The sequence below is a fragment of the Pungitius pungitius genome, chromosome 4 (genome assembly GCF_949316345.1).
Source record: "Pungitius pungitius chromosome 4, fPunPun2.1, whole genome shotgun sequence".
NCBI classification, from domain to species: domain Eukaryota; kingdom Metazoa; phylum Chordata; class Actinopteri; order Perciformes; family Gasterosteidae; genus Pungitius; species Pungitius pungitius.
This window is the reverse complement of record NC_084903.1, coordinates 23,495,425-23,523,327: the sequence shown is the minus strand read 5'-3', so window position 1 is coordinate 23,523,327 and position 27,903 is coordinate 23,495,425. Positions and strand designations below refer to the sequence as shown.

Sequence of the window (27,903 nt, the reverse complement as noted above, 5' to 3'; positions counted from 1 at the left end):
AAAAACTACCTTCGGCCTCAACCAGCGCACCATCTGTCGCACGAATGTTGCACACGTTTCTGTGTTCTGGAAATAAACTTGAAGTTCCAGTTTATTTATTAAAAAGTTCACACTCAATGGGCTGTCTGGTCTTTTTGAAGCAGCGTGGGATCATGGGAGCATGTTCACAGGAACCTTAAAGATCACTCACGCAGCTACTGTAGCTAACGTTAAGAAGACTATTTAAACTCAGAAAGTCAAAGTCAAAATACTGATTTAGATTTCAAAATCTCACTTTGATATAAACGAATGAGATTGGTTCATATCAAAGCAGGATTCTACATCCGTACCGTCATTTAATGGTTGACCATATGTCTACATTGTAGATTAATATTTAAGACATCAAAATGGACAAACAATTTGGTAAACATTTGAATCCTTTCTATTTTAGATTCTTCTTCACGAGGTAGTCACCTGGAATGGTTTCATTTAACAGCCGTTCCTTTAATTGCTTCTTCTTCTTAATGTGTTTGAGAGTCTGGTTGGTGCAGTTCTTCCACTACAGATCGAATCCAGATTACAGCAAAGAAAGAAACACTCCATAACTTTGACCGTATTACGCTACATGTCATTTAGCTGATGCTTTATGCAAAGCAACTTCCAATGAATGCATTTCAACAACTTGTATCCTCAACTAGTGCAGGACCTCGGGGCTCTCATGAGGACCTCATCTGTCAAAGCAAAAGGCCTCAAATTTAAAACAGGTTCTGGTTTTTTTAGCTTTTTTTTTTTTTTTTTTTTTTAAAGTTTACCACAAGATCTGTTCCTTGTCTTCAATGTAGAATACATAAGAAAAAGCATTAAATGAGATGGTGTCCAAACTTCTCACAGGTACTGTGTGTGTGATGCGTAGTGGAATAGAAAGAACCAACATTCCGTGCTTGAGTAAATATATTGCTTATAGTCCACTACTGCGTCATTTAACCAAAAAAAAAAAAAAAAAAAAAAGGAAAAAAGAAAGTCTTTTGACTCAATCAAAAGTCCAACACGCTCGTCTTTAAATAAAAAACGGTTTATTCTCTTTCAATATAGCTTTTGTTCTATCCGCAGCAGAAAAGAGCCTCCATGCCACTCAGTGCTAAAACTGGATCTCAGGTCACCACAGCATCGTAATGACGGACGAACGTCTTTACAGCACAACACGGGCTTGATACTGAACAGTCACGTTGCTCATTTAAAAACGGGTTCGGGAGGGGGGGGGGGGGGGTGGGGGGGCAGGGGGAGGAGGAGGAGGGAGAGGAGGATGAAGAGGAGGAGGGTTCAGATCGGATTTATCATTGACTCCGACCCAAAGAGCTCAGACGCCCCCCCCCCCTCTCCCCCTCTCCTCCCCCCCCCCCCCCACCACGGGCTTTGTTGGGAAAAGTTTAATCCGTGCTTGTTTGTGTATTCTGCAAAATTGACATCTTGCATCCAGTATGGCTGTTGTTGTGGAGGCAGAAGTTTCGGCCACGAAAAGGTCACAAGTTGAGGTAACAAAGATTCTTCCTGATTGGAAGAGAGGGGGAAAAAAAACAGACCAATCAGAGAGCAGTAAACTAATCGTACATATAGAGTCCAAACGGTGTGCTGCATCAACAGGTATCTCAGGTACTCGGCTACCCTGATCTATACAACACCTACAAAACATCAACACAATTGAAATCAACGCCTCTGAGAGTTTACATTAAAACCTTGAGTGGAGGGTTGGTTTTTTTGTGACTAACGGTTTAGAACATCCTGAGTTACCTGCTCTCTGGTTATCATGTCGCATTGGAGCTGCTTATGGCCTTTGTGCCGTCTGTGTTGGCGTTCGCCTGCTCCTTCACCACAGGATCTGACACACACACACACACACACACACACACACACACACGTTAATCACACTGTCAACCGTGATGAGAAGGTCGTTAGCGGACCCTGCACTCACAGAAGTACGGGTGCTGCATGGCCTCGGCCGCGGTCAGCCTCTGCTGGTGGTCGTAGCGGAGCAGCTTGTCCAGAAGGTCCAGAGCCTCCGGACTCACCAGGTGCTGGTTCTCGGACTGGATGAACTGCTCCCAGCGCTTCCTCGTCTGCCTGGATGACAAAAAACAGACAAACATATTCATTGCACGGAGATGATTTAGTAAAGAAATTAAGTATTTCAAGAACAGGGAGAAGGGTTCCACAGCTCCTTGAAGTCAGAGATGGTTTCTCCACCAAAGCCTGGTGGCTTAAAGCCATGCAGCAGACTGGAGGTGGTTCCGTGACACTCACTGTCCCAGCAGGTCTTTGAAGCGAGTGTCCAGTTCTATGTGGTATTTGTGCAGGTAACCGAAGAGCTCGTCTGTGCCCAGAACTTTAGCGATGCGGACCAGCTGGAAAACAACATTCACTACTGCGTCACCGTGGAGACGTTGGAGTTAGAAAGGTGCGGTTGTTACCATCACGGAGGCGTACCTGGTCGTAGTTGTCCTGGCCGTGAAAAAACGGCTCCTTCAGAAAGATCATGCTGGCCAACATGCAGCCTAGACTCCACATGTCCAAACTATAGTCATACATCTGGGGACGGGAAAGAGAGGAGGATGTCAAAGCATCACCACCAGCAGCACAGGAGGCCGTGACGCAATGGGAGCAGGTACCTGATAGTCCACTAGCAGCTCAGGGCCTTTGAAATAGCGGGAGGCCACCCGGACGTTGTATTCCTGAGCGGGATGGTAGAACTCTGCCAAACCCCAATCGATGAGACGCAGCTGGGACGGAGCAGATACAGACATCAGTGTACTCCTTTCTCTCTGGGAGTGAAGTCTGGTCCTCAGCAGCCATCACAGATGGACATTATTACTGATGCTCTTCTTTTTTTTATAAATCCATCTCTAAACAACTTGGAAAACAAACAATCCTGACAACATTTGAGGAGCAGATACCTTTCTCATCTGGTGGTCAATCATCACGTTGTGGGGCTTCACGTCCCGGTGCATGATGCCCATACTGTGACAGTAGTCCAGAGCCTGAACCCCCCCCACACAAACACACACCAAATATTCACATTTCAGAAGCTGAATTCTTTTGTGGTGAACATTGTGATGGGTAAAGTCATTGGTGGAGGAGGTTTCTCTTCACCTTGAGCAGCTCATACATGTAGTAACGGATGTCGTAGTCTGTCAGCTTCTGGTAAAGCTCCTGTGGAACGACACGAAAAACAAGTTCAGGCGACACCGCAGGGTTATTATGCACGAATAATGGAAATAAATGGTACCTTAAAATCTGTGTTATTGATGCACTCAAAGACCAGCGCTGGTGTCCTCGACTGCAAAGAGAGGACAACACGAGGCTTAACTGAGGAGCAGCAGCAGGTAGGTGAAGATTGTTATCTCTCACACACACACACACACACACACACACACACACACACACACACACACACACACACACACACACACACACACACACACACGCACACGCACACACGCACACACAGAGACACACACACACACAGGGACTCACCACCGGGTCTTTCACCGTGTCCACCAGGCGGATGATGTTGGTTCCCCCGCGCAGGTTTTCAAGAATTTTGATTTCGCGTTTGATCTTCTTCTTCTTGACGGGCTGCGAAATGAAAAAAAAAAAAACAATAACAGAAAGCTCAAAACAAATCAACGGGATGCTTATATACTTAAATTTAAATGTAACAATTAAATACAGACATTTTCTGAATTATTTAAGTAAAATCATACATCAGCAATTTGGTAAAAGAATACCTACAAAATGACCTTTTTTAAAAACCAAACTTTTTGATGCTCAAACACACCTCAGTTATGTAATGTAGATATTGAACATGTAGATACATGAACTTATATAACTTATTGATTGGCTGGTTGGATATCAGTGGACCATGAAAGCAAAAAAAGAATCAAATGCTGAATTAGACTGAATTCAGTCGAGTTTATTTTACTCTAAAATGATAATTTAGTGAGAACTGTTCAATAAAATGTTTTTTTTTTTAAGTCGAATCAAATGACTTAAGCAGAATATTTCCGACTTAAGGTCAAATACAATGTCAACATATAAAATAAACCATTTTAATCATCCACCTGTTTTCAATTACACTTTTGGGCACAAGTGTGAAATAAACAGAATATTTGGGTTTTATTAATATTAAACCATAGTATTGTCAGTGCTTTCTTATCTTTGCATCTATGGATATTCGACGTCGCATTAGAAGCCGTAACTTTGCGACTATTAAACGTCGTCCACACGGAAGACGAGACTCACCTTGAGGATTTTCACCACCACTTTCTCATTGTTGGTCACGTTTATGGCCTCGAATACTTCGCTGTACTTCCCTCGACCCAACTTACGCACCAGCTGATAGTTGTCTTGATTGCTGAAAGAAAGCAAGAACATTTAGCAGGATGTAGAAGAATAGGGCTAAAACAATTAGCCATTTAACACTTTGTTTTAGCAACAAAGCCTTTATATTTATCTTTTTGGTCTGACATTATGAATCATAAAAATAAAAGAATATATCTTACAGCCCTAAAAATGACCTTTTGCCAACTTTACTCCCTACACAAAAAGTATTCATAACGATTAATCCTAAAAAATATGACGCTTGATGTTTTCAGCAAAAAACAAATTACAAGTAAAATCATGATTTAGACTTTAAAGGAATTAATGTTAGAGCCTAAATTGACTCATATTATACATAAGTCACTGTTCTTGAATTATATTCTTAACAGATTTGAGGGCCATTGATGAACCTAAAGGAGCAGGAAACACAATGTTGCCACAGTCAGAGTTGATGGACATCGTTTCTCCGCATGTTGAATTCTTAAAGTGAAGAAGGCGACCAGAGGATCCTTGTTGTTCATGTTGCTTATGATGCAAATGCAGAGAAATGCTCTACTGGAACGTGCCAGCGTTCTGGTTTAGATTGTAACGCGTCCCTGTTTATGCTCGATGACAACAAATGACCTTTGACCCGACACACGTTCCCACGTTGCCTTTATAAATCCTAACTGCGGAGGGAGAAATTAGAACGAAACCAGCACATGCAGCTGTACCTCCAGTTTGGCACATGTGCGTCATAGTCCCAGTACTCTCTGTTCTTCTGTGTGTTGACATCGGTGTACACCCGAGCCTTGCTGCTGGCCGGCGTGGATCCGGGCATCGCTAGCTCTGCGGCTCCGCGCCGGGGACAGTCGCCTCCCTCTGACGGCTTCTGGGCTCGATACTGGAAGGCGGCGCAGCTGCTCTCCAGGACGTGCGGCTCTAAGCAGATCCCCGCGCGGTGCTTACCATCGGCGTCGGCTGCTCGCGCCCTCTGGTGGAAGCCGGCAGGCCGGTCTGACGCCGCTGTGGTGCAGACTGACAGAGCTACGATGACTGAGTGCGTGAAGCCCCTGAGCAGGATGTTGGGCAGGATGGGATGAAGAGGCGCCAGCTGGGGAGAGAGCGGGCGCAGTGGGGCAGGGGGGGGGGGGGGCGGAGGAGGAACAACAAGCAGGTAAACAGCGAGTCTGGAGGTGTCTGATGTCGGAGCTAAAGCAAAAACGCAAAATATTTCTTGCACACAGGTCTGCAACTTCATGATTATTTTCTATCAGTCCAAAACCTTAAAATATTCAAACCACCTTGTGGGTGTAGTGCTGTATTCACTCGTTAACACTGGAGTCAAAATTTTAAAAAATCATATACAGGTCCCTTGGTGAAAGGAGTACATAAATCTCTTCTCACTGCATCCGCACCAGATGTAGAAGTCACACCTGGAGCAGCCGCCTTGAACCCCAGGTGGTGGGCTGTCAGCTGGATTATCTCGGATGCTTTGGTGGTCTTCGGACCAGACCACAGTAAACCAGGCCTTTACATGTAACGTTAAATAAAACCAATATTTAGGCTTATTAACCCTGGAATAGATTAACATGGAGACAGTTTGAAACCCAGATACAGGTTTGTTATCCTTTCAATATATTAACAGCATTTTTATCTAAAATGCACCACATTAGACCAAGCCTCGTTAACAACACACACTGCGGTAAATTGACTCGATTACCATGTATTATTTAATTTTAAAACCAAGTCACAGGTTATGCATTCTTTAAATATATCTGTAAAAATGCAGAAAGAAATGTGATCTCACTGGCCTTTTCTCCCCAGCGAGCAGGCCCAGTTAAACCCGACCCACCGCCTCTAGACTCCCGTCACATTAAGTGTTTTTAAAACCTTTGGCCAAAGCTAACGTTAGTGATCACAAACCACTCGTATCTCTGGAGCCCGTCACGACGCGGGCCCAGCCCAGGGCCTCCCGTCTGTCCCCGGCCACACAGCTACGAGCTCCATGGGAGAGGAGCTACTGGTTAGCATTAGTCGAGCCGGTTACCAGCGAGTCACCTTAACGTGAGAACCGATCTGCGAGGACGGCAGCTAACGCTAACTAGCTTAGCCGTGACCTAGCTTACCTAGCAAAACATAAAATCGCAAATGTGCTAATCTCCGTTGTGGCAACGCAGACCAACACGAATCACACGCAAGTGCATTTATTAAACGTCTAATGTTCAAACACATGACCTTCGACCCCACACGCGTCAAATTGTGTGCTGGCGTCGCGGTTTGTGAACGTGTGAAATCAATAAAACGGCTAAAGCTAGCCGGCTAACCTCGTCGTAGAAATTTCCGAGCTCGGAGGAAGTCCGCCCGACATGAACGTTAGCTCGTTAGCAGCTCGTTAGCAATGCGTCGCTCCCCGCGAATCTGACGTAGCGCCTCCAGATTTCAGGTGATCGATAACGGGTGGATATATCAGCAGGATCGGCGATGTATTGGTTCGGTCGGATGGGTGGTGGAGGTACATCTAGCGGCGGTTCGTTAGCAGAACCGGGATGCTCTTCCCTTTTGCGGTAAACATCACCCGGATGTGAATCAACGGGCTCGGTGACCCGAAAATAAAAAAAAAATAGAAATAACGGATCCCTGTTGTTATTGAGATGGATTCAGACTAATTTATTTGTATATTCGATCACATGCAGATGTAAGAAACTAAGAGTTATCAAAAATGTATATATTGATATACATATATATAAAAATGAATAATGGTAACTCACCCATGTGCTATCCTATGTTATGTCCTTTTACTTAACTATTTATTTTAAATTATTAATCATTAATGCACCTTTGTCTATTCATGTGTAAGATATATATTTTCTCATATTGTAGTTCAATAAAGAGGAGAATTTTGGTGAGGGCAAAATGATCGAAATTATTTGTATTTGTATTAAGATATATATTGTATTTTTCAAAAATGAAGCACAACCAGAATGTATTTGCCCTTCTTTTGAATTTCCAGTGGAGGAGGAGGTCTTGTTTTTATACTTAAACTAGTGGTACTACAGTGTAAAAATAAAAGTAAATATTTGGAAATTGACTCAGTGTCAAAAGTAAAAATACCTATTAGGCAGACTGGCCATTTTCAAAAGAATATCCAATATTATCATTGCATCCACTTGTGTCTTGATCACTAACTGTTTATACATTTAAATGGAGAATGTATTAAATCTCGAATTTTAGATGTCATAGATCCAAAGTTCAATAGTTGAGGCTTGTTTCTGTTTTCTTATTGTAAACTCTATTTCAGAGAAAAGCCATTTAAAAACACAATTAGACTGGTAAAGTACATGCATTTTTTTTTTTTTTTACAGTTAAGTCATTTAAAAAACAAATCGATCAATCACTAAAATAATATTGCACGTCACTTGAAAATGATTCATTTTTAATGATGAAAATAATCCTCAGTCATTGGTTTGGAATCAACAGACGTACATGTGGTCGATCTGGCTGGGATGAAAACATGAGCACCTTTTTCCATGAGGGTGGTTTATTTTAATGGTCTGTATACAGTATGAACAGGAGTCTATATTGATACCCACGAGTGTAAATCCAACGCTTCAGAACACCTTTAACAGAAGCTTCCTGAAGCGGACTCAGTGGGACTTGAACTGTGGCACAAATCCCCCCCCGCCCTCACCCATGGGCCGTGTTGTTAAAAAAAAAAAAAAACTTTTAAATATACTGCAAATATTGTGAATGTAGAAATCCACACATTAAGACGGAGTACACACGTGATTTACTTTACGCCCCCGACATGAACCGCAACTTCGGAAGCTACTCTGATGAATTTGCAGATTTGGGCCAGAACCAGAAGGATACTTGTGAGGAAGTGCGACGCCAATTTTTAAAAAATACATATATATATATATATATATAAATAAAAAAAATGAATATTACTTTTGTTAGATCTATATCGCACAGTAACTACTGCAGCTAGTTTGTGGCAGGTGAGTGTGGTCAAGGTTAAACCGTGTAATAATCCATTGGGTACTGAAACCAAAAGTACTTGCAAAATACTGCAAGCTCATTCATAAGTGAATACAAAAGCAGGTAACATAAGCACTATACCGTCTTTCAATGTTTACATGAGCATATACACACAATCTATAATATAACAGAGTAGACTATGCCATGAATCAGTAGTCATAAATATTACATTGTGCATGTTCTATTGCACATGTCAAGTGTTCATATGACATGATAGGTTTGGTTAGTTACCTAGATGTCATTTGTTTTTAATACAAAGATGCGACAACACAGATTTCATAGGACACGGGCTATACATTTTCACAAATCCACTTTTTCTTTTTAGAATGTTTCTCCTAAATAAACCAAACCTATAATACAACAGTGATATTAAAGTGTGATAAATATTCATGCACAAACAGATGATACTACCTAAGGTCTAGAATGTGAAAAGATACTGCTGCACAAGCCAGCCACTGCATACGGAAGAGAAGGAGGGGCAGCTAAACTGGACACAAGTATTAACAAAAACACAAGATGACCACGTGATCGGTAAAAAATAAAAAAAGGCACATGGATTTCAGAGGATTGAATGGACAGCTACAAAACAAACGATGACCTGCAGCCAGGGGAACGGATCCTCAACTGTGATCTTCACATCGCTTATTTCTTTTTCTCCTCCCCTCCGTTTCAAGTTTTTTTTTTTTTTTTTTATCCATGTGTTTCCAAGGAAGGACGAGGGCTCTAATCGCCGCTGTGGGTTTGTGGCGTTTTGCCGATTACTCGACTAAAGGATGAGGGTGGACTCAGTCTTGATACAAAAAAAAAAAAGAACAAATAATTAAAACATCATTATCGGGCGCGTGTTGTAAACTACAAATGGGGAGCGGAGGCTGGCACACGTTGCTTTTTACAAGGGGGCGGGGGGGGGGTGTCATGTCTGCTGCCCAGGACTGAGCAGCAGTTCGGTTCATGGGATGCACTGAGCGTCGGGGAAACTCTCCCCCTCGGCGGTGTGCTGGACCGTGTGCTCCTGCAGCGCCGTGAGGTCCACAAAGCGCTCGCCGCACCACACGCACTTGAACTGCGTCTCCCGCGAGTGCACGCTCTGGTGCTTGGCGAGGTGCTCGCGCTGCTTGAAGCTCTTGTCGCAGTTGGCGCACTTGAAGGGCTTCTCGCCGGTGTGGACGCGGCGGTGGCGCTGCAGCTCCGACGAGTACCTGAAGCGCTTCTCGCAGTCGGGGCACTTGAGGGGCTTCTCGCGCGTGGGGTCGCAGCGGTGCTGCACGAACTCCGAGGACGACACGAAGCGCTTGTCGCACAGGGAGCACTTGAGCGGCTTCTCCGTGCAGTGAGAGTTCTGGTGGCGCTGCAGCGTCGAGTTCTTTTTGTAGCCTTTGCCGCACACGTCGCACTTGTAGGGCTTCTCCACCTCGCCGCCGCATTTGTGCCGCAGCAGTTCTCCCGATTGGCTGAAAGACTTCTGGCAGGACGCACACTTGAACAGGCTCTCCATGCCGTGGACCTGCTGGTGGTAAAGCAGGTGGGACGGCTGCAGGAAGCCCTTGTCGCAGAGGTTGCACTTGAACGGGCGGTCGGCCGGGTTCTTGTGGGTGCGACGGTGGCGCACCAGAGCGTACTGCTGCTTGAAGCTCATCTGGCACTCCTCGCACTGGAAGGGCCGCTCCTCCGAGTGGGTGCGCTCGTGCTGCCGCAGGTCGGACGGCCGCTTGAAGCTCTTCCCGCAGGAGCCGCAGCGGAAAGGTCTCTCCCCCTCCGGCTGGCACTGATGGTGCAGGAGCTCGGACGACTCCTTGAAGTGCATTTCACACAAGTTGCACTTGAAGAGGTGCTCGCCGGAGTGCGCGTACATGTGCCGCACCAGGTGGGAGCGGTGCTTGAAGCTCTTCTCGCACACGGCGCACTTGTACGGCCGCTCGGAGCTGTGCGTGCGCTGGTGGTGCGCCAGGTGCGAGGACTGGCTGAAGCTTTTGTCGCAAGTGTCACATTTGTACGGCTTCTCGCCGGTGTGTACTCTCTCGTGGCGGGTCAGCTCCGACAAATGCCGGAAGGACTTGTGGCACACTGAGCACTTGTAGGGCCGGTCTGGCGCCGAGGCCTCGAACGATGGGGGGGACGAGGCGCTGATGGCCGCTCCGTCGCTGGACGTCTCCCCGGTGGAGGGCTGCTGGGGGTTGGCGGCCGACGAGGTGGGCGTGACGTTCCCCGAACCCGGCCGGTAGGTTTTCTCGCAGATGGAGCACTTCATGGGGTTGTTCCCGTTGCCGTGCGAGTTGTGATGCTGGGCCAGCGAGGTGAGCAGGGAGAAGCCCATCTTGCACACGCCGCACACAAAGGGCTTCTGCTCCACCTGCACGCACTGGTGCTCCAGCAGGTCCGTCGCCTGGCTGAAGATCTTCATGCACTGGGTACACTGGAAGGAGCGGTCTTGGTTCACCATGCACTGATGCTCGTGAGGGTTGGCCAGGTGAGATATGTCGTGGCCACAGGCTCCGCACTTGTGCCCTCTCTCGCCCCCTACCTGCAAGGAGGGCTGCTGGGCTTGAACGGCGTGCTGCTGGCCGAGCTGCGCCTGCTGCAGTGAGGCGTCTGGCTGCAGGACCACTCCGTACACGGTGCAGCCCAGAGGGTTGTCCGCTCCCTGGGGGAGCGTGTGCACAACCGAGGGTGGAGCCACCGCATGTTGCTGTTGCCACGCCTCCGTCATCGTTCCACTTCGCATGTAGCGGTTCAGCTCTCAGCGGATGGGGGGGGGGTTTCAGCACTAAACTGAAAAAGGGTGGATGTTGTTTTTTAAAAAATAGCTTTAAAAAAAAGATGGTGCCCGGCACACTGAGTGTAGTTGTGTTATTTCAGTGTTCACACTCTCTTTGAGGAAATCTAAAAGGGGGAAAAACAAAAAAAGCACACACAACAAATTAAAGTAATTCATGTTATTATAAAAATGTGTATACAATGCAAGGTGTTAAATATGAAACTCCAGGGGCTAATGAGGAGCGGCCGGTTTACAACATGATGCACTATATATAGAAACGTCAGAGACAGGAGCACTAACTTATGAGGCGCATGATTACATTCCAGCAGGGGAAGGTGATCCAGCCACTATAAGAACAAAGTGAAACCGGTGCAAGACAGTTCTTGCTTGTTGTGAGAAATGGAGCTGAAACAAAACCCCCTTATGCTAGCTGGGGAGGCCTACAGCTTCGTCCTCGGTGATTCAGGAAACAGATCTCCAAGTACTATACACATTTGTTATCGGCTAAAAAAAAGATAAGAGGCTGACATGTAGAGACCTAATTGACTTTCCTTAAGCGGAAAAACGCAAAAAAAATCCACCATCAAGACAATTATGCTTTAGAGAATCGGGCTAGGTCTATATCCTGAAAAGGGAATAGGTCACGTAACGTTAATCCTCAGTAAAATATGTATTAAAAAATAACTAAACGGGGCACGTGTTTTTTATTGTAGCCATATTATTTAGCTAGATATGCGTTATATTTCCCACAGGTTTATTTAATAGCATCGTTTCTGTTCCTGGATGAAACTGGCCAGCTTCGGCATTGAAGCTAACAGCTAACGTTAGCTGCTAGCCGTTAACCGCTAGCTCCAGCTAACGTTCATGCTACTAAACAACCGGACTTCCTTCGAGATTATCCCCCACTATTTCGCCCTATAAAACACGTTAATAATGGGGGGTTTTTTCAACTTCTCGGGGGCATTTAAAAACACTGCACACATGTCAAATCAGCCGACGCCACAGACGCCCCACGAAGGACCACAGTAACTGGTCTGGCCATTTAATACGAGCCGTCGTTGCAAACGGACCCCGAATCCGACTAGGCCTCCCCGGAGCGGCGGGGGGAGAAACGCACCTCCTCCGGCGGAGCCGCGCACAACCGTAGAAAAACGGCATCTGCGATCACGAAACAAAAAGCGCGATCACTTACCGCAGCCCCTTAACGACGGTTTCGCCGGCCTTCCTTCGGGGTTGGGTCGTCAACCTTGGGTGTATTTGGGGCTCGGAGGACCGGCAGTGGCGGGGATGCGGTTGAAGCCGGACGCCATCCTCCAGCAGACGGACGGACACCGGAAGCCGCCACGCAGTGAGCTGTCGCCGCGGAGCTCGCTGCCGCTACGGCCGCTCCATGCCGGGGGTCCGCCCCGGGAGACCCCGCCGAAAGAGGAGAAAAGAGCCCGAGGAGAAGATGGACTGCTCTCCGGGGTCCGTTTGAAGAGCATTCACGCAAACACCAAACGAGCCGAAGAGATATTAGCGAATATGTTTCTTAGGTATGGCAGTAGGGGGGAGTGTTTCTCTCTCCTCCGGGCCTTGTAAACACCAAATAGTCTCAACCTGCTACTGACGATGCCCGTAAATCATCACAATACGAGGAATATCCGTGAAAAACCCACAATGAACGATGAGGGATATATTAGTGATTTCAAAATAGTGCAACTCGTATATTGAACAATTACTTGAGTATTTTTGTAATAGTCTCACCTGCTACTGAGGTTTTCACTCATTGACAGATAAAAAGATTCCATTAGCGTAAAATAGTTTAGAAAATTAGTTTAATATACTATTATCTAGGATACATTGTCTCGGTAGGAAATAAAACTTGTTTCTTTTATAAATTAAATTTTTTTCTTACATATGAAGCCATCGGTGGTAATACTATAATTTGGTGCAATGTGGTATTTTGAATACCGATACCGGTGCTAAACCGGTGCTTTTAAAACGATACCGGTGCCTAAACCGATACTTTTTTTTTTAAAGGACAAAACAATAATTTCTTCAAATTAAACAATAGATTAACTGTATAAACAATACTGTAGATATAAATAAAGAAAAAACACTTGGCTTCAAACTACGGTTTTTAACTTTTTAACTTCAAACTATGAACACTATATTAACTGTTATAGTTTAGTAACGTGGTGTTTCCCCTCTATAAGAGCTCGACGTGTATATATTTCATTGAAATTTGGGGCACATTAATCATATCATTTAATTTCAGATTCATGCTCATTTTGCAGGAACTAAAGATATGTATCATGTTTATAAGCGTTTATGTTGGATTGACTCCTTGTTTGTCTCGATGTAATGACGTCATGGAGGCAGCAGGTGCAACAGAAGAGCTGCATCAAGCACAAGAGCATGTTGTTTATCTACCGTGTGATAGAACTTATCATTATTTCTACGTTTAGTCAACGCTTTGCTGCGTAAAATAAAAACACGATCTGCCGCATCTGTCTGTGTGCGCGTTGAATAGTCTGCCTGCGTCCGTCGGGTGACGGTGATCACACTTTAATAACACTTTAATAACGGAGGGAAACACTGACTTAAATAAATAGGAACAGAAGGTAGATGGCTAGCTAGCCGCTGTAGCTACACAAGCGCTAGGCTAACGTTAGCTGCTACGAGGACGCTGTGATCACAGTGTGTAAATAAAGTGTTTCAATCGGCTCAGGAACCAAAGTTAAGCACCAAAATCTGCGTTGCGTATTCGGTACGGTAGGTACCGGCCGTGTAGGAACCGGTGCTGTGTTGGTACCGGTTCTCTGTACCAAACCCTAATTATTACTGTTCACTTTGTTGCTGGTTGAATTTTCCCGCCCTTTTTAACTGCAAATCACATCAGTCTCTTCTCTCTCTCTCTGTTTTTTTTCATCAGAGCTTACCTGTTATACCTGTTACAGCTGATTGATGATTCATCCCAATAAAAAAGATCACACACACAATTCCAACATGCCCATAAGAGCTTCCTGGTTATTCACATGTTCATCCGCCATGTTTCTTTTTACCCACCTTTCATGATTGAGATAACGAGGCCGCAGCAATAAACCACACCAAACGCATTCTTTTCAAACATTTCATTATTTTCTCCACATTAACTTCGAAACAACCTCATAAACCAAAGAGTAAGAAAGAGCATGCTCGGGCATGCAATGATGTCACAACATGATGATGCCACTGGGTGCGAAGTATAAAACATACAGTAGCAGAGAGTTTCTTTTTATATCATTCTTTAGACGTTTTCGGTAATCCACTGAGAGTTTTTAAAAGCTAGCGTTTATTTTACACCGCTCCCCACGGCTCACGTGGCCTCGTGTTGCTGGATTTAAACGAGACGGGAGGGAGAGGAAACTCACAAACTGACACCAGATTGAGCAGGCTGAACAAACATGCGGAAAAAAAATCTCATCCGCCCCCCCCCAAAAAAAAAAAAACGTGTCTGGAAATGACACCGTAGAAACCCCAGTTTCCCCCTTCTTGACTCGACTTGAGAGAGACAAAACAGTGCATGCCATTTCAGGGTGGAAGGGAGGTTTGTGTGTGTTGGGGGGGGGGACACCAGTGTTGAGGAACAGGAGGGAGGGGGGGGGGGGGTTCACCTTTCTTAATGTTGAAGGTTACTCGGCTCCTCTTGGCCTGGGGGTTGTTATTTAGCTGGGGGGGGGTCGGGGGGAGTTTTTGCGACGTGAAATGAATAAATACGAGGCACTCGGCATTCTCTCTGTCTTGCAAACTGCCGAAAAGTAACAAACTTGAATAATAATGACACATACGCGTATATAGTAGAATTAGTGGTTATAACGTAACAGTCTCAAGGCTGTACAAAGGAGCCGAACCCTCCCCAGTATGTCAGCGGTTAAATGTGTAGGCTTTTTTTTTGTTCTTTTTCGTTTAAAAAGGTAATTTTGCGTGCGAACGTGTTTCACTTAACAATAAATTCAGGGGAGTTCCTGGAGGTTTTTCCACTCACGGGTGGTGTTGGTCGCTGCTGAATCTGATTCGGTCAGATCCTGTGATTTTTCGATTGGACGTGAAGTGGTGGAGCGTTTTTTTTGTCTTCTTTTTCTTCCAAATGTCTGCCGACACACACGCGCACACGCACACACACACACACACACACACTCACACACTCATCCTAGTGCGACAGGAAGTGACAACCGTGGACAGTGATGTTAAAGGGATAGAAAATGCACTTTTCAGAAGCCCCACACAGCCTCATGCAACGGTTGTGTGTGCAGCTCGTAGTGGAATAAAGAACACAATAATGGTGGAGCCCTTTAAAATGGATCTACTCTTGCAGCATAGTTCTGTATGTGGCGCATAGTGCGATTAGGGTTTGGGGGCGTGTGGATCGGAGGGGGGGGTATTGTCCGTGGGGTTTAGGGAGGAGTGTGTGCCGTGCTCCTGGTCAGCCTGGGGCCCATGGGACCAGGACACGGGGGTTGCTATATTTTCTTGTCTAGAATGATGGGAAACTGGGCCGAGCCGCCTTCAGCCCGGCTGACGGTGCAAACTCTTCTTCACTTAAATGTTGTCTTACTCTTCTCTTCTACGGTCGCAAAGCTGGAAAAGCGTATAGCATCGGGGGGTGAGGGGGGGGCTTTAACAGTAGAAAGTTTCTCCGATGGGCTCCAACCGGCAGAATGTCCGTCTCAGTAAGTAATAATATATAATATACTGTAGTTATCAATAAGTCTTAGTCAATCATACCTGTATAAGCTTAAATAAAGAAGTGAATGAAAAGAATGGCTACTCCAATGTTGAGTAAAATGACCATGACCACCAGGACAGAGCTGGAGCCCTGAAAGACAAGAGGGGAGAAGAGAAGGAGTTCAGTTAGTGACGAATCCCCTGAAACCAGAGAAAATGGAAAACCAAAAGTATTGCTTGTAATAAATTGTACATTCATTGACGGATTCACCCTCGTTATTTTGGAAATGTGAACTTTCGTACACTATTTAAGTACAAATCTACAAAGAGGTTTTGAACTTTTCTACACCTTGGAGGAATATGTTGTAACTGCAGCTCAAGTTACTACTTCACTGATTACGTTTTACAAACAACACCTCATTAGTCTATGAAATGTGATTCTGTAGAAACTATCCAGTTGTATATAAAGTACTTGAATTTGGTTTAGTTTATGTGACATATTGCAATTATTTTACTCTGTGAAAGGAACCTTTGTTCCCAACAAGACATCTACAACATCTATTTCAACACGTGTTGCACTTAAAAGTGTTGGACTTTTACTTCTAACACAGTATTCATCACATTATATTCCCCCATTTGCTTAAAGGAGGACATATTATACTAAATTCCAGGGTCATACTTGTATTTCAGGTGTCAGGTCAGATACGTTTACCACGACCTGTGGACAGGAAGAGGGCAGATGTATGATTCTCTTTCTCTGTCTGTCTTATTATCTCAAAGGAATCGTCATACATTTTGAAAATAAAATCATCTGCTGAACATCTTGATGAACGTTGGACGAGAAGATTGACGTGTCTGTCCATTCACGTGTGAGAGCTTAGCTCAGCATGAAGACTGACCCGTAAAGCTGATTTAGGTGTTGAATCTCCCTTTTTTGGAAGGATGATAAAGTTGCGGAATCATCCAAATAAGTTTCCAAAAAGCAATTCCTTTTCCTGCTTTGATCCTTTTTGTTGCTATTTTGATTCATTCATAACTAATGAATCAGCGTTGATGGAACGCTGTGACTTACTGAGTTTGATTTGAGGGCCAGAAGCTCTCCTTCCTGCTCCAGCGTGATGGGCTGAGACTTGAGGGGCGGGGACAAGGTGAGGTCCCTGTGCAGAGGCCACTCCTCCAGCTCCGCCCCCACATTCAGGTTGTCCAGCATCTGTACAGAGTCCATGGATCCCTCTCTGACGGGCCGGAGGGCCCGGGCTCGCACGCGGTTGTTCTTGGGGGGCGGGGACTCCGGGCCCAGCCCCCGAGACGCCTGCGAGTCCGGACACTGAAGCCTCATGTCCACCGTGTAGTCGCTCATTCTCTCCTCGTCCTGCTCCGTGAGGCGCGAGTGGGCGGGGCTCCACCTGAGGGTGCTTTCAGCGGTCCAGCCCCCGGGGGCGCCCTCCGGCCTCTGGTCCACGGCGGCGTGCTCGCCGGCCTTGTGGTTTGAGGGGTTGTGCTGCTTCGGATGGTGGTTGGAGAAGAGGTGCTCTCGGGGGTTGTAGCTGGACGGGACGTGGTCCTTTGCGTTGTGATTGGAGGAGATATAATCTTGTGGCTTGTAATTGGAAGAAGCATGCTCAGGAGTCTCGTGATTGGACGCGTTATGTTCCAGGGCCTTGTGATTGGACAAAGTGTGCACCTGCGGCTTGTAGTTGGAAGAGGCGTGCTCGCAGGCCTTGTGATTGGTGGAAGAATGATCCCATGTCTTGTGGTTGGAGGAGGAGTACTCCCTGGACTTGTGACTGGAGGAGGCTTGCTTGGAGGGCTTTTGGTTGGAGAAGGAGTGCTCCCACGCTCTGTAGGAGGAGGCGTGCTCCCTGGACTTGTGATTGGACGCCGATTTCTCCCGGGGCCTGTGGTTGGACGAGGGGGCCTGCTCGTGGCCGTTGATCTGCCCCTCCCGCTCCTCCAGGAGGGAGGGTGTCCCGGAGCGGCTGCCGCCCCCGCGCTCCGGATACATGTCGCCGGTCCAGTTGTTAGGCCCGCCCCTCGACACATCCACGCCCCGCCCCTCCACCAGCACCTGGATCTCGGCGCCGCCCTGATCGTCCACGGCGGTCTGCCGCATGAAGCAGGCGTTTCTGGGGCGGTGGGCGTGCCTGGACGGGCTGCGGGGGGGCGAGGTGGGCGCGCTCAGCACGGGGCTGAGGTCGGGTGTCATCGCGGGCGGCGTGGTGTCCGGCGTGCAGAGCTCCGGACTGTCGGTTCCCGTGGAGATCACCTCGTGGTCTTTGCCCTTGGCGTCCTGGTGCTCGGGCCTCTGGCACTCGAGCCCTGTGAGGAAAAAGAGAGGAACACACTGAGGTGAGCAGTCCACCTGTGTGTGTGTGTGTGTGTGTGTGTTTGTAATCAGCATGCAGTGTTACAAAAGGGGAGAAAAGCTGCATACAAACTGGATCTGTTGCTGTTGGTGTGGAGAAGATGAACTAATTGAATGCACTTGATTCAGTTTGAGTCCTCTCAGGCTTTAAATGCTCCCGTAGTTTATTTTGTAAAATTCAGTAAAATCCACATTCAACATATTATTGTGAAATGAATCCAGGCACTTATTCAGCTTCTTATTTTGATTTTTAATGAAGATAATATGTGTGATTCTGTCAGTTCCATAATTCTCAGCCTTTTCTTTTTTCGTTTATTTAGTCACGACTGCACAGGTCTCTGGGGGGGGGAAATGGAGCCACTTAAAAGTGGGAAGAAATGGGCAACAAAACACAAAAAAACGGAATAAAAGAGACAAGAAAAAGTATTGTTTTATGTATTTCTACACAATCAGAATGAACGTTTGTACTTTCTTTTGATTGTTGACTAATCGTTGCACCACCAGTATATTACAGCACATCCATATTTAGCTGTTTGACTCTATAGAGTCAGACACACGCAGTGAGGATGAAGATAGTGGAAGAATACATCAAAATGGCCACGGATTCAACGTTAAAACAAAGAAAAGACAAAATGGATATTGTAATATTATAAAGCAATAACTTTAACGGAAGGTTCCAGATTATTGATTTTTTTTCAAATCAAATAATAGTCATATCATTTTATAAGCAAATCCATATTTTAGCATGCAGGTAAATATGGGGTCACGCGTGTTATCCGACACCTACAGAGCCAAATAATTGATTTAATTATTGTCCTTCAGCGACGCGCTGAACCTCGGCTCCCCGCTCCCGATGCTCACCGGCGGGGGCTAAATGCCGAGGTCAAAGGTCACCCGTGTACCGCTGCGTTCGCGCGTCGGAATGTAGCCGCCCGTAAGAAAACCCCCCGATTTCACAATAAGAGCGGCGCTCACCGTTCCCGTAGATGTGGAAGGAGGGCGAGAGCTCCTTGGCGGCGATGCGGGCCAGTCGGCACTCCTCCGTGGCCTTCAGCGCTACTCCTTCAGCGGCCTCCGCCTTCCCGCGGGCGTGGCTCATCCTGAGCAGGGGGAAACACGTTAGTATTTCTCTTCTACATATCCAAGGTAAATACTTTTTACTAAAAAAACACCCCCACGTATCTCCAGCAGTGTTTTCACAGTGTCAATGTGTTTTCTCCATTTATTGAGTCCTCCTACTTCTTCAGCCAATTCAACTATTGCATCAGCTGGAAAATTCATCATCATCATCATCATCATCACACAAAGCTGGAAACTGAACAACAAACACATGATGATCTAATGGAATAAGATGATGCAAACAGGGTCATGAAATAAAACCGGTAAAACACTGACAGGGAACATTTGCTCCATCCTTTCCATAACTCCTTTTAACAGTGTAACATTAGTACTTTTGCTCTCCTCGCCTACCTCGACATGGCGATCTCCGCCTTCTGCTTGGAGATGTCCGCGGCCTTCTCCGCGGCCTCCACGGCCCGGTCCACCTTCTCCCGGATCTTGCTGGCCCTCAGGGGGATCAGGTTCTTGCGCTTCCCGCTCACCAGCGCGTTCTGCTTGTACTTGCCCTCCTCCTTGGTGCCGTCGGGGAAGGTGGTGCACCCGTAGCCGTGCCTCTTGTTGCCCGCCCACTCCCCCTCGTAGCGCAGGCCGTCCGAGCGCCGGCTGACGCCCCAGCCGGCCCTCTGGTCGCTCCGCCACTCGCCGGCGTACGTCTCGGTGACGGTGGCGTCCACGGGGGCGCCCGGTTCGCTCTCGCTGGCGTTGGAGTGGACGTCGGAGGCGGCGGAGCTGACGGTGCTCATGCCCGCCTCGCTGCAGAAGGAGCTCTGCTTGCTGAGCTGGCTGGCCAGCGAGCTCTTGGACTCGGAGCGCCGCAGCTTCAGGCCGCTCAGGATGGACTGCCGGAAGCGGCCCTTCCTCTTCCTCTGCCGCTCGGCTTCGCTGGGCGCCGTCAGGGCGAACCCCCCCCGGCCCACGGGGCTCCCGGCCAGACCGCCCGCCGCCCCGTCCGGCGGCGTGGCGGCGGCGGCGGCGGCGTCCTCCGGCACAGCGGGGGGGCCGTGGCTGTGCTCGGAGCGGAGGGAGTTTATGGACGTTCGCAGGGGGAAGAGAATGACGGCCGCCATGCCGTACGGCACGCTCTGCCGCACGCCGTAGCCGTGACGCATCCCGGCCAACCACTGGCCCTGGTAGGTTCCTGTGGGGGACAGACGGAGACATCGGGGGTCAGACTCAGGTCACTGTTCTTAAACCAGGGTCCTCATGGGTTTTATTTTGACTTCAACCCCCAAAACAGCAGGTCAGTTTTTATTTATTGTGAAATACCTCAACATTCACCCGATGGATCGGCACTACTTTCTCCCTCTCACTACTTGTGTGGAACGGATTTCCACGTTGTGCTGGGACTGGTCTCCAATCACATGGCTGACATGGAGACCATCTACATTATGCTATGTCCTATGGAGGCTTCAACAGCTGTAAACTTCTGCGATTGTTGCTGACGTTCCCGACGGACCTGTACGATCACAGCTCTGAGTGTGCGATCACTCGTGGGAAATGACGTCACTCACACGGCTCCAGTCGAGGATGGAGCGACACTTGGGTGAGAGAATGCTCCTTGGTTCCTCACAGCGCTGCTCTTCAGACGCTTGGGAAGAAAAGGAGTCACTCACGAGTACAAAGTAATCCGAATGCGATGACGTGACGTCATCAAAATCATATTTTTAGCGGATTGCTTTCTTGTGAATCTCTTTTGACACAAGAAGGGCGTTTTATATGTTGTGTGGAACGCGAGCTGTCCGTGGTGCTGAAAACCCTGAGATGGAGGGTTGCATTTTACCATGTTGTTCTTTTGCTGAATCTAAAACATGACTCATTCGCTGTGTCCCAAATTTAATATATATGAATAATACAATGATATTATTATCATTATTTTATTTATTTACCATCATCCATAGCCTTTTTCCCCCAGGTGTGAGCATACCCCAACATTGTTGTGCACTGCATGTGTCCACCAACATGACCACTAAAAAAGAAAATCTGGCTGTATACTTAGTTTGTTTGTGTTTGATTCATTTTAATACTGCAGTGTGGGTTTAAACTTGAAGGAGAATGTGCTGGTTTAAGAAACATCTGCTACTTGTACACATCCAGGTACAGTTCTACCATATCTAAATTTACTATTAGTATCCACATACACGTAAAGCACCTAATATACTGATTATGCAATTCATTAATAATATCAGTTGCTTTGTAAGAATCAAAATGCATTATTTTTGTTCTAGTTAATCTGGCAGTTTATATTGTAAACACTGTATGCAGAACTACAACGAACTGGTATGTCGACTGGATCTGGGTCACATAGCGTGACTTGGGCCCCACTCTGTTCTCCCACAATGCAACGCCAAAGGAAATATACTTTAGATGGTGGTTAAACAACTGAAAACTGAGTGAGGTCTTTTGGACTTTTCCTTGGTCCTCTAAAGTCGTGTTGATTGAGGTGTAAAAGTACTCAGATCTTTTGTGTACAGTGTAGAGGTTCTGTACTGCGTAGTCTGGATTTGGGGCCCAACCTGTTTACAGAAACATCCTGTGGATTCTCATAAAACAAGATAATTCCATGTACATCTCCCTCTACGTGTGTCTCTCACGTTGCCTGTGTGTGTTTGTGTCTCTTATTACTAACTTTAAACCCCTGGAAAAAACTGTTGTTGGCAGGAGCTGTCCGGGGTGCTGAAACCAAACGGGACTCATTGGACATTTTTAATAAGCAGTGTCTGTGTTGACAGGTGTGTGTGTGTGTGTGTGTGTGTGTAAAATGTGTCTGCTTGTGCGTGCCACATTCATCTGTCGGTCTTCCACGTGAGCGGAAGAAAGGAGCAGAGCGTGACGCAGTCTTTAAGAATAAAATAATTAAAGTGTTCTTCTCTTCACCCTCTTTGTTTTACATTCTACTGTCTCATTTTGAAGCAGCGGGCACGAGGATGTGAGCCTCCACCTCCCGGTAAACCACCTCCACCTCCCGGTAAACCACCTCCACCTCCCAGTAAACCACCTCCACCTCCCGGTAAACCACCTCCACCTCTCGGTAAACCACCTCCACCTCCCAGTAAACACCTCCACCTCCCGGTAAACCACCTCCACCTCCCAGTAAACCACCTCCACCTCCCGGTAAACCACCTCCACCTCCCAGTAAACCACCTCCACCTCCCAGTAAACCACCTCCACCTCCCAGTAAACCACCTCCACCTCCCGGTAAACCACCTCCACCTCCCAGTAAACCACCTCCACCTCCCAGTAAACCACCTCCACCTCCCAGTAAACCACCTCCACCTCCCAGTAAACCACCTCCACCTCCCGGTAAACCCTCTCCACCTCCCGGTAAACCACCTCCACCTCCCGGTAAACCACCTCCACCTCTCGGTAAACCACCTCCACCTCCCAGTAAACACCTCCACCTCCCGGTAAACCCTCTCCACCTCCCGGTAAACCACCTCCACCTCCCAGTAAACACCTCCACCTCCCGGTAAACCACCTCCACCTCCCAGTAAACCACCTCCACCTCCCAGTAAACCACCTCCACCTCCCGGTAAACCACCTCCACCTCTCGGTAAACCACCTCCACCTCCCAGTAAACACCTCCACCTCCCGGTAAACCACCTCCACCTCCCGGCAGGGCTGGACTGGTAATCGGGCATACCGGGCAAATGCCCGGTGGGCCGACGCACTTGGGGGCCGGTCGATAGGCCTATAAAAACATTTTATTAAAAAGATTTTTTTTTTGCTTTCGACCGGCCCATAAAGCAGGGACAGCGACCCATTGGTTCATTTTCCATACTGACACTGGGCTGGCCCAATCATCTCTTAGCAGGCTCCACCCCTCCCTCTCCGTGTGTCAGTCAGATGCATTCAGTGACTCAAAGCTAGAAAGAAATGTGTGGATTAAGATGGAGAAACAAAAACGTAAGAGCAAGGGGCTGCGGAGAAATTCACAACAACCGGGAGTTTTACGCGCGTCATTAACTTAGCAGGCTGTGATTGGTAATCAGTACTGGAGCTGTCCGGGCCGGGACAAATCAAAATTGCCCATAATTCTGGATGTCCCGGGTAATACGGGACGGTTGGCAAACCTAGCTCGCAGGCAGCAGAGGAGAAGGTGCAGCAGGTGTCAGTGTGACAGTGAAGTCCAGGAGGGGCAGAGTGAGCAGGAGAGTGTCATTGAAACGGTAAGCAAGCAGGTAGCTCCATGAACAGGGAGGGAGTGTTAATCAGGGCGGGTGCATGAGGACAGTGTGTGTGGACCTGGCTACAACCAAGATGATGACGATTAACAGTTACCTCAATTAATGAATATTATAATAAGGCAACAAATATAATTGTTGTTGGTTGTTGCTATTATAAAGTCTGAGTGTCAGGTTGTCATTTGTCAAATTGTCACTTAAAAGTTACTACAATGGCCACTCAGTTAGCTAAAGTCAAATGACACAGCATAAGCTATTTTGCACTGTTTTTGTAGCTAGCAGAGTTGAGAGTTCACTTATTCAATTGCAACTTGGGATATTCTAATGTAAACATTTAAAACTCATGACGTCGACGGCCCTTCTCTAGAAAAAAACTTAAATGATGCGATTTGATTATTTTAATTATTACTCGCCCACAACGAGTTACACGTTAGAAGAGGTAGCTAACGTATGTTATTTAGGGGTTAAAAACCCGCTTTGCATTTTGAAAGCTGTATATTCAACTAACTAGATATTTTCTAATGTTTCTTCTGAATTTCCAATATCATCAATATGCAATATTACGGCAAGTGAATACTCTAAATTGTATTTGTATATATATATATATATATATATATTATCAGGACGTTTTGTGTGAGTAATTTGTTTGTATAGGTTTTTTATGGGAAGTATCTCAACAATTAGAGGTAAATTTGGTTTGGTGTCATATTAAAGAGGGGTTTGTGCTCTTTAAAGGGATAGTTCACCCAAAAATGAAAATTGTGTCATCATTTACTCACCCCCAAGTTGTTTCAAACCTGTATGAATTTCTTTATTCTGATAAACAAAAATATATATTTTGAAGAGTGTCGGTAATCAGACAGTTGATGGACCAACATTACCGTCCATGGCACTTACAGTAGTTCTCAGCTTTGTATGGGTTTTTGGGAACGGAACAGTAGATATGCAGATCTACAGAGGCCGCAAGGATAGTCTACTGGTTGGTGGTTGTGTCCGACCGATTGTAGTGGGCCGGTCTGAGCAAAAATGCCAGGGCCCTTTTTTTGTCCCAGTCCAGCCCTGCCTCCCGGTAAACCACCTCCACCTTTAACGCAGCAGCCCTTATTGACCTGGCCTCCATCACCGGGGCCCCCAGCCATCCGTTATCAAACGTTCCACAATCCACAAATGAGACCGACGGAGGCGGAGAACCAATCGGATAGCCGGTGACACGCTGACCCGCCCGCCTCTGCGTTACCATGGCGACAGAGAGGGTGTATAATAAAAACTCCATCTACAAATAATGACTGAATAACGACAACCAGACTTTAGGACGCGTGGCTACACTAGTAGTAGTTAGTGTGTCCACTTTGTGTGTCTCCTTGTAGTCATTGTGCGTCTCTTTAAAGTCATTGTGCATCTCCTTGTAGTCATTGTGCGTCTCTTTAAAGTCATTGTGCATCTCCTTGTAGTCATTGTGCGTCTCTTTAAAGTCATTGTGCATCTCCTTGTAGTCATTGTGCGTCTCTTTAAAGTCATTGTGCGTCTCCTTCTAGTCATTGTGCGTCTCTTTAAAGTCATTGTGCATCTCCTTGTAGTCATTGTGCGTCTCTTTGTAATGATTGTGTGTCTCGTTGTGTTTTTCTTTGTCGTAGTTTTCCTTCTCTTTAAAGTAGTTTTGTGTCACATTGTCACTGTCTGTCTCATTGATGTCATTTTGTGTGTGTCTTTCGTCACAGGTGCTTCTGGTTTAAATCACTGCAGGTTCACTTGATGTACTTTCTGTTGTACTTAATGACATACTTAACGTGTACTTTATGCTATACTTTGTGTGTACATTGTGTTATACTGAATATTGAGTTCATGCTGGAACAGCAGATCCACCCGGTCCCCCGTGCTCCACAACATGCAGGGCCCTTTGACCCGGGGCCCTTTGAGCCGGGCCCCTCGGCCCGGTCGGCCTGCTCGGTGGATCCGGCATGTGGACGTGACCTACATGTTGTCTGTGTAGCCTACATTTCAGAGGATGTCAGCGGCGGGCGAAGCCGCTCCACTTTGTGGAGGGAGACATGTTTTATTAATCGACGGGGCGGGGAAGCTTCCTTACCTCCATCCGAGTAGGTTTCCGTGCCGTATCCGTCCTGCAGCCCGTTGCTCCACGTCCCCTCGTACCGGGCCCCGCTCGCCGTGCTCTCCAGCTGCCCGTAGCGACCTTTGAACCCCTGCGTCCACTCCCCTCTGTACTCCCATCGGCCCTTGTTCTCCACCCCGACGCCGTGGCGCTTGCCCTGCGCCCAGGTGCCCTGGTAGCTGTTCCCGCTGGGCCACGTGTACACGCCCAGGACCTCGAAGCCGTGGCTCCAGGCGCCGGCGTACTCGCCCTGACCCTGGGGCCCCGTGCAGACCCCTCGCCCATGGGCTTTACCCTGCTCCCACCCCCCGCAGTACGACCCCCCGTCATCAAAGTCAAACCTGCCTCCAGTGGACATGCATGAAACAGGTTCCGGCAAATCCTTAGAACGTCTCGAAACGGAAAGAAACAAGTGTGCGGTTCGCTCAGGAGGAGCAAAACAGGGAGGAGGCCCCGTTTGAAGCCCGGCAGCGTGGAGGTGCAGGGCCTCGCCTCTCCCTCTCTCCGCCTAGCTTTAGGATGTAGAACACCACCCCCAGGGTCTACGATGCAGCAGGACGCGGGCCGAAGAGCACCGCCTCGCGATGGAGGAGCAGCCTGAGCCTCAGCGACGGGTCTGGGGCTGTGCGTGCTGCTTCCCACGGGCGCGCGGGCTCAGAGTGCTTCTCATCCTCCTCCTCCTCCTCCTCCACTTCCTCCTCCACCTCCCTGCTCCGCGCAGCCCGCCAGCCCGTCGGCCCGTCAGCCTCGGCCCGGTGCAGCGGGGCGCTCCAGACGAGCGAGGCCTAGGCTTTTCCCAGCGGTCCCAGAGGCCCACAGAGCGGCGGCCGGTGGCGGCGGCGTTTCGGCTGCGGCGACCGAGCTCGGCTCAGTCAGACATCAGAGCATCCGCTGCAGCGCCGGCACACAGACGGGGAGACGGGAGGAGGAGGAGGAGGAGGATGCTGCTGCTGCTGCTGCACTGGTACGCCATTAAATGAAATAGAAATCCAGAGCGGTTGGCCTGTGGAAACAGGAGGCTCGGAGACACTGGTCCGTGGAGGCAGCCTCAGCCTCAGCCTCCAGCCGACATCACGGAGGGCGAATCCGTCCTCGTCCTCGGCTGCCGCTCCGTCCGCCGACGACCTGGCGATCAGCCTCCCTGCCGGAGACCAGGATGTGGAAATGATGAATTATTCCTCTCGCTCTGCCTTTGTCCTTCTCGGGTTCAGCGCTCGCCCCCCAAAAATCTGGATTGTTGTTGTATCCCGATTCCACCAAGTCATCTGTCCTCTCTTGTTTTTCGGCCTCTCTCTCTCTCTCTCTCTCTCTCGCTCGCTCTAAAATCTGCTCATTACAGGACTGTTCCACCCCAGCCAATACCCCTCCCCCACACACACACACACACACACACACACACACACACACTCACAGGGCTCTTAAAGAGATAGAGACGGAGCGGCTCGCTGCTCTCCCCCCGTCGGGGATACAGCCTGCTTCTCCTAATTAACCAGCCTCATTCCACTTCCTCCGCTCAGACTCAAAGGCGGTCAGTCAGCAATCTGCCTTCCTGATAACTGAGAGGTTTTGTGAACCCATTGATCCCCCCCCCCCTCCCTCTCTTTCCACAAAGATAATGTCTGTTGGTCTTTTTTTTTTCACCGTGTAGGCAATCCGAAGGACTGTAGCCGTCACTTGATGAGAACCCGGACTGACCCTTTAAATGCACCAATGCGTTTCCAACGGCCCTCTGCTGGTTCAGTGAAGACAGAAGCTTCCGGAACACAGTGGGCCACATGCACGGTGATCAATAACCGGAGCGTGGTGGTATTGGTCTGCTGGATCGTGTGTGTGTGTGTGCAGGACGGGCTGACTGGGTTCAAACGGATAATAAGGTCTTTATGGAGTTCACGTCCGCCGCAAATGGATCAGAAATGTAATTTTTGTATTATAAATATATAAAAAATATTTAATATGTGTATATATATTTATAATTGTATGATAAGGAGCGCACAGGTAGCAACTTATGTTCTAACGAGAAAATAAAAAAACATCCTTGTCCCATAAACCCCTCAGATTGTGACATATATGAATATAAAAGGTTTATAACAATATTTTTTTTCACAAGCACTCAGATATGCAAAATTAATTAACTTCCAGAATTAAAGAATACTAAATGGAATCAACCCATTAAGTCATGGAGGTATTATGATAAATGACCTAGTATATAATAGTAAATAGTGTTATCTTTAGAGTATGATCATTTAGAAATAGGTTTTTGTAACACATCTATAAATAGATACATCGACAGGAACATTTAGAAAATACAAAT

At 47.4% G+C, this 27,903-nt stretch overlaps 3 protein-coding genes across 3 annotated transcripts; all 3 read right to left on the bottom strand.

Annotated features, from left to right (window-relative positions):
- Positions 1 to 943: 943 nt before the first annotated feature.
- Positions 944 to 6,928, bottom strand: LOC119226803 (casein kinase II subunit alpha'-like). Its single transcript, XM_037485101.2, has 13 exons — positions 6,660 to 6,928; positions 5,067 to 5,446; positions 4,276 to 4,387; positions 3,508 to 3,609; positions 3,260 to 3,310; positions 3,124 to 3,183; positions 2,928 to 3,011; positions 2,643 to 2,753; positions 2,461 to 2,562; positions 2,278 to 2,378; positions 1,949 to 2,097; positions 1,768 to 1,855; positions 944 to 1,527 (listed from the first exon to the last, which is right to left on the bottom strand). Exons 2-12 carry the CDS (start codon positions 5,171 to 5,173, stop codon positions 1,782 to 1,784), a joined length of 1,053 nt encoding a protein of 350 aa, XP_037340998.1. The 5' UTR covers positions 5,174 to 5,446; positions 6,660 to 6,928; the 3' UTR covers positions 944 to 1,527; positions 1,768 to 1,781.
- Positions 6,929 to 7,731: 803 nt separating this feature from the next.
- Positions 7,732 to 12,838, bottom strand: LOC119228362 (zinc finger protein 319). Its single transcript, XM_037487787.2, has 2 exons — positions 12,321 to 12,838; positions 7,732 to 11,253 (listed from the first exon to the last, which is right to left on the bottom strand). Exon 2 carries the CDS (start codon positions 11,093 to 11,095, stop codon positions 9,323 to 9,325), a length of 1,773 nt encoding a protein of 590 aa, XP_037343684.1. The 5' UTR covers positions 11,096 to 11,253; positions 12,321 to 12,838; the 3' UTR covers positions 7,732 to 9,322.
- Positions 12,839 to 14,229: 1,391 nt separating this feature from the next.
- jph3a (junctophilin 3a) lies at positions 14,230 to 27,110 on the bottom strand. Its single transcript, XM_037487774.2, has 5 exons — positions 25,569 to 27,110; positions 19,653 to 20,439; positions 19,158 to 19,282; positions 16,890 to 18,136; positions 14,230 to 15,968 (listed from the first exon to the last, which is right to left on the bottom strand). The coding sequence occupies exons 1-5, from the start codon at positions 25,948 to 25,950 to the stop codon at positions 15,888 to 15,890; spliced, it is 2,622 nt and encodes an 873-aa protein (XP_037343671.2). The 5' UTR covers positions 25,951 to 27,110; the 3' UTR covers positions 14,230 to 15,887.
- Positions 27,111 to 27,903: the final 793 nt, after the last annotated feature.

Bases quoted from the DNA above. Each gene is read 5' to 3' on its own strand.
- LOC119226803 (XM_037485101.2), bottom strand. From the start codon at position 5,173: ATGCCCGGATCCACGCCGGCCAGCAGCAAGGCTCGGGTGTACACCGAT. The intron at 2,379-2,460 runs GTACGCCTCCGT...GTTGTTTTCCAG, and splicing joins GCCAGGACAACTACGACCAG to CTGGTCCGCATCGCTAAAGT. The intron at 1,856-1,948 runs GTGAGTGCAGGG...TGTGTGTGTCAG, and splicing joins CATGCAGCACCCGTACTTCT to ATCCTGTGGTGAAGGAGCAG.
- LOC119228362 (XM_037487787.2), bottom strand. From the start codon at position 11,095: ATGCGAAGTGGAACGATGACGGAGGCGTGGCAACAGCAACATGCGGTG.
- jph3a (XM_037487774.2), bottom strand. From the start codon at position 25,950: ATGTCCACTGGAGGCAGGTTTGACTTTGATGACGGGGGGTCGTACTGC. The intron at 19,283-19,652 runs GTAGGCGAGGAG...CCCCCTGCTCAG, and splicing joins GCGGAGATCGCCATGTCGAG to GATGAGCCACGCCCGCGGGA. The intron at 15,969-16,889 runs GTAAGTCACAGC...CTTGTCTTTCAG, and splicing joins TGGCCCTCAAATCAAACTCA to GGCTCCAGCTCTGTCCTGGT.